General features: G+C 49.1%; 1 protein-coding gene across 2 annotated transcripts in view; it reads right to left on the bottom strand.

The window, feature by feature from the left end:
- The window catches only part of ARHGEF26 (Rho guanine nucleotide exchange factor 26), a 148233-nt gene that overhangs the window by 11211 nt on the left and 132863 nt on the right, over positions 1–4159 (bottom strand). For both annotated transcript variants that reach the window (XM_025214791.1, XM_025214793.1), the window contains exon 11: positions 2315–2524. In XM_025214791.1, the coding sequence (XP_025070576.1) occupies positions 2315–2524 (210 nt within the window). The remainder of the gene's footprint in view (positions 1–2314; positions 2525–4159) is intronic.

Genomic DNA, 4159 nt, shown 5'->3' with positions numbered 1-4159 from the left:
GTGGGGTTCCCCTTGTAGGCTGGCAGAGTTCTAGCCTACAAAGGGCAGCAGGGAGTAGGAGAAGGGCAATTGGCAGGGGGTGCCACATGCATGTGTGCACATGTCTTCCAGGCAGCCTGGAGACCAGGTCCCCACAGGTAAGTTTGTGGGGAGAGGGAGGGATTGAGGCCTCCATAGTGCGGGAGGGACGGAGTTGGGCAGGGCTGGGGCTGGGGCACCTGGGTGGTGCATGAGGCTTGGGGCATAGGGCTGCAACGCCACAGGGGCCACAGGGCCTGGGCAGGGAGAAGGAAGGGGCCGTGGAAGGCTCATCCAGGCATGGGGGCTGGCTCCCTGCCATTGCATGCACTCCCAGGGGGGCATTGAGGGGCACGTGCCCCCCTGCTTTGTGCACTGGATGGGGGTCAGGGTGCCTGCTGCAGGCTTGGGCTCCCTGCCCTCCTGCAGTCTCCCCAGGGCCTCCGCAGCCCAGTGGGCAAGGCCCAGCACAGCATGGCAAAGCGGGGTGGGGAAGCTCGATGCTGCCACCAGGAGCCCTGAACTGCCATGGTGAGGTGCCCCCTGCCCACACAGCAGCAGCAGGGGTGGTAGCACGGAGTTGTTCCCTTCGTTGCTGCTGGGCTGGCAGGGGGCGCCTCACCATGGCAACACAGGGCTCACAGCAGCAGCACTGAGTATCCCCACCTGGTCCTGCTCTGCCCTGTCATGAGCAGCCGAGGCCTCAGGGGGAGGGCAGCAGGGCGGGGAGCCCAAGCCCACAGAGGGAAGCCCATATCCACCTTCCCTTACAGGCTCTGTTCCAGCTGTGCTGCCCATGGGGGAGAGGGAGCTGGACCCTGTGGTCCACTCCGCTGCAGCAGCTGCTGCTTCCCACATGTGGCAGCTGGGGCTCAGGTACTGCTGGGAGGATCAAGGGGCTGCAGACTCACATCTCTGACCCTGTAGCCTGGGCAACTTGGGGACTCCTTTGGCAGGGCTGGGAGGGGCAGGAGGCTCTGGGTGAGAAGTGAGGGGCACTTGCAGGGCCCAGGAGGCTGTGGGTGATGAGTGAAGGGCATTGATAGGGCTGGGTGGCTGTGGGTGCTGAGTGAGAGGCACCTGCAGGGCCCAGGGGGTTGTAGTTGGTGAGTGAGGGGCACCAGCTGGGGGAGGGGAGGGGGGGCTGTGAGTGCTGAATGAGGGCACCAGCAGGGCCGGAGGGCCTGTGGGTGGGGAGTGAGGGGCACCAGCATGGCTGGGGGGCTGTTGTTTGGGAGTGACGGGCAATGGCATGGGCAGGGCACCAGTATATCAGGGCTGCTCAGCACCACAAAGGGGTGGTGGGGGGGAAGCTGCAGCTGGACCTGCATCCTGGTGAGTGAAGGGAACTTGGGGAGCTCTGATTTTCCATGATAAGAAACCCAAAATCAAATGCCAAGATTTATAGGCTTATTTTAGAATTTATTTTATTATAGTGATTGAGGCACTAGTAGTCTTCTAAATCACTTCAGAATTGTAAATATAACAATAAAACATTGTGTTTAACTGATACCTATTTCATTTTAATCACAGAAAAAATGTGGATTTGGGGGGTTTAATCAGAGAATTTGTGCTTTTTTTATCAGAGAAAACCAGGATCCCTGGTGATGAGCAACAGGGCCATGCAAAGCTGGATTAAGGCAGCCTGGATGCCAAGGTATGCTGTGATGCAGGACCTCACATGGCTCCATTCTCAAGACCCTCAGGGCAAGTAGAATCTGACTGACTAGCCTTGGATGCTGTCTCTGAAGAGAACTTAAACATCTAGGGGAGTAACTTTGCTAACTTTGCCAAGAAGCCTGCAGCGGAGGACTAGAACTTAAACATCTAGGGGAGTAACTTTGCCAAGAAGCCTGCAGGGGAGGACTCAGAAGCATATTGCCATTTGGTTTAAAAAAAAAAATCTAAATTAAAAAAAATGCAGATTACATACTTGACATCCTTTACACTCATGTAAGATGAAAATGTAGTAGCTTATTTCCACTGAAAATGTCATAGCTTATTTCTACCGTCAGGTGAACAAAATAACCTTTAAGGCTAAAGTGCAGTATTTTCTACTGCCATGAAAGAGATAACTGAGTCTATAATCAATTATTGGTACTAATGTTCTTTGGGCACTGACCATGAGTTGTGTTATCAAGATAATGGGCTAAGACTCAACTCTAGCTTTTTAACTCACTACACAAATGATAGAATAGGTCCAAAAGACTTGATGCTCTTGTACTTTGGCTAGAAGGAAAAATGTTTAAAATTGTAGGATGGAGAAAGGGAGTTAAGGAAACAACGATCTACTTACTGACTCTCAGTCCCGAGTAGCATCTCCATCTTTTCTCCTGCATGATTACTAAGGATAGTTAATCTGAAGAGGTGACTTGCAGAGTTCTGCCGTGAATACAACATAGTTGAACTGTTTTTTACAGGAGAGGAATTCAATTCTTCGTTGTCACACTGTTCAACCAACAGCTGGTCCCTTAAGGAATAGGCCGTAACACTGTAGCTCTCTTCACTGCAAAACAAAAGGAATGGTACTCTGTGTGAAATAAAGAAAACCACACACTTATCTTCAACGTGAATAATTCTCCACTAAAAGTGTCCAGAAACAGACTGACTACTACAGCCCATTTTCAGCAGTGTTCGTACCACATGAGTATTTTGACACTTTCACCCCTACAGCAAATATTTTTCAGAAACTTACAAAACATCTGCTTGTCAAAGACACAAAAGCAGCTAATTGTTTTGTTTTAAGGAATTTCACTCAGCAGTACAGTTACATGTTTTTGACACTCCTTTTGTAATGTAAGCTTAACTTACTTAATTTAGGGCACGTCTACATGTGCAAATAAGTGCAACTAAATTTAATGCACATTGAGTGATTTTGGCAGGTGTTTACATGTGCAGAGACTTTGGACTAGTTAGTGCACTTGGCACTAAAGTTAGTCCCAAGACCCTCCAGTACTGTCATATGCCCTTGTGGTCACTGGGGGGACCTCCAACCTCTGGCCACATGGCTGCCAACACTTGGCAGCCATGTTGAAGCCAGAGCCAGCTGCCAGCACCTGGCAGCCATCTTGAAAGCTCTGATCCCTAGTCAGACCTTTCCCTGCACAGGAACCACATGCCTAGCACTGGGGTGGTGTGTGGCAGCTCCCTCCTTGCCCACACTGCCTCCCCATGCCACGGCTGCCCCATGCTTGGCCAGCCACAAGCCCGGGGGATGGGCTCAGGCCACACCCCCAGTGGTGCTAAAGTTAGTGCCAGATCATGTCTACATGTGCACTCTCATGGACCCAGAGGGACAGACTTCCATCTTCAGCACCCTCTGTGTAAAAATGACGTTTATTTCCTACCTATGGGGACTTTTTACCACCTTGTACCATCTACACTTTTCCCAGAGCCTGACGAAGGGACTTTGATCCTGAAAGCTTCAATTTTCTTGCCATTTTCCAGTTGGTCTAATAAAAGGTATCATTTTGGAACCAAGAGTTCTAGTTTTTTGTATATCTTCCATGTACAATAATGCACTTTAACTAAGCATGCCCATATTCGATCCCTGCATTTGCGGGGTTCAAATTGAGGCCCGATCAGCCTAAATTCACCATTTTTAATGTGCATTAAGGGCGTAATGTGCGTTGTTTCTCATGTAGATGCACCCTTAGAGTTGATGACAAACAGTAACAAATATTGCTTATGGAGAATAATATCTCCTGGTTTATCTTCTCTAACTCTAAATAACAGCTGACAGCTAAAAACAGTTGTTTGTTTCAGAATTTATTTTACAAGCAGAGCTACTAAGGTTGCTTACACATGTGAAAAAGAGAACAAAATGGTGCTTTACTTTAAACTCCACACTCCCCCAAGCCTAGCCCAGAACATGTCCAAAAGTGGCATTGAGTTAGTTGGATCTGGCTCGCCCAATGATGGTATAGACCAGGTGCTTTAGTGGGGCTTTTTTGGTGCTTTTGTCTAATAGCTGATTGAATCTAATAGCCGATGTAGGGGGAAAAGAGTGCTTTACCAAAAGAAGCAGTGTATTACTTTGACCTGGCTTGGCAGCATCTGTATAAATTGGGCACTTCAGCAGGGTTTTTTGGTACTTGCACCTAATACTTGATTAGATAACAGGACTTCACCAACAAATCCT

This window comes from Alligator sinensis, unplaced genomic scaffold, assembly GCF_000455745.1.
Source record: "Alligator sinensis unplaced genomic scaffold, ASM45574v1 scaffold60_1, whole genome shotgun sequence".
NCBI lineage: Eukaryota > Metazoa > Chordata > Crocodylia > Alligatoridae > Alligator > Alligator sinensis.
Note: the sequence above shows the minus strand (reverse complement) of the source record. Positions and strands in the feature narration are given on the sequence as shown.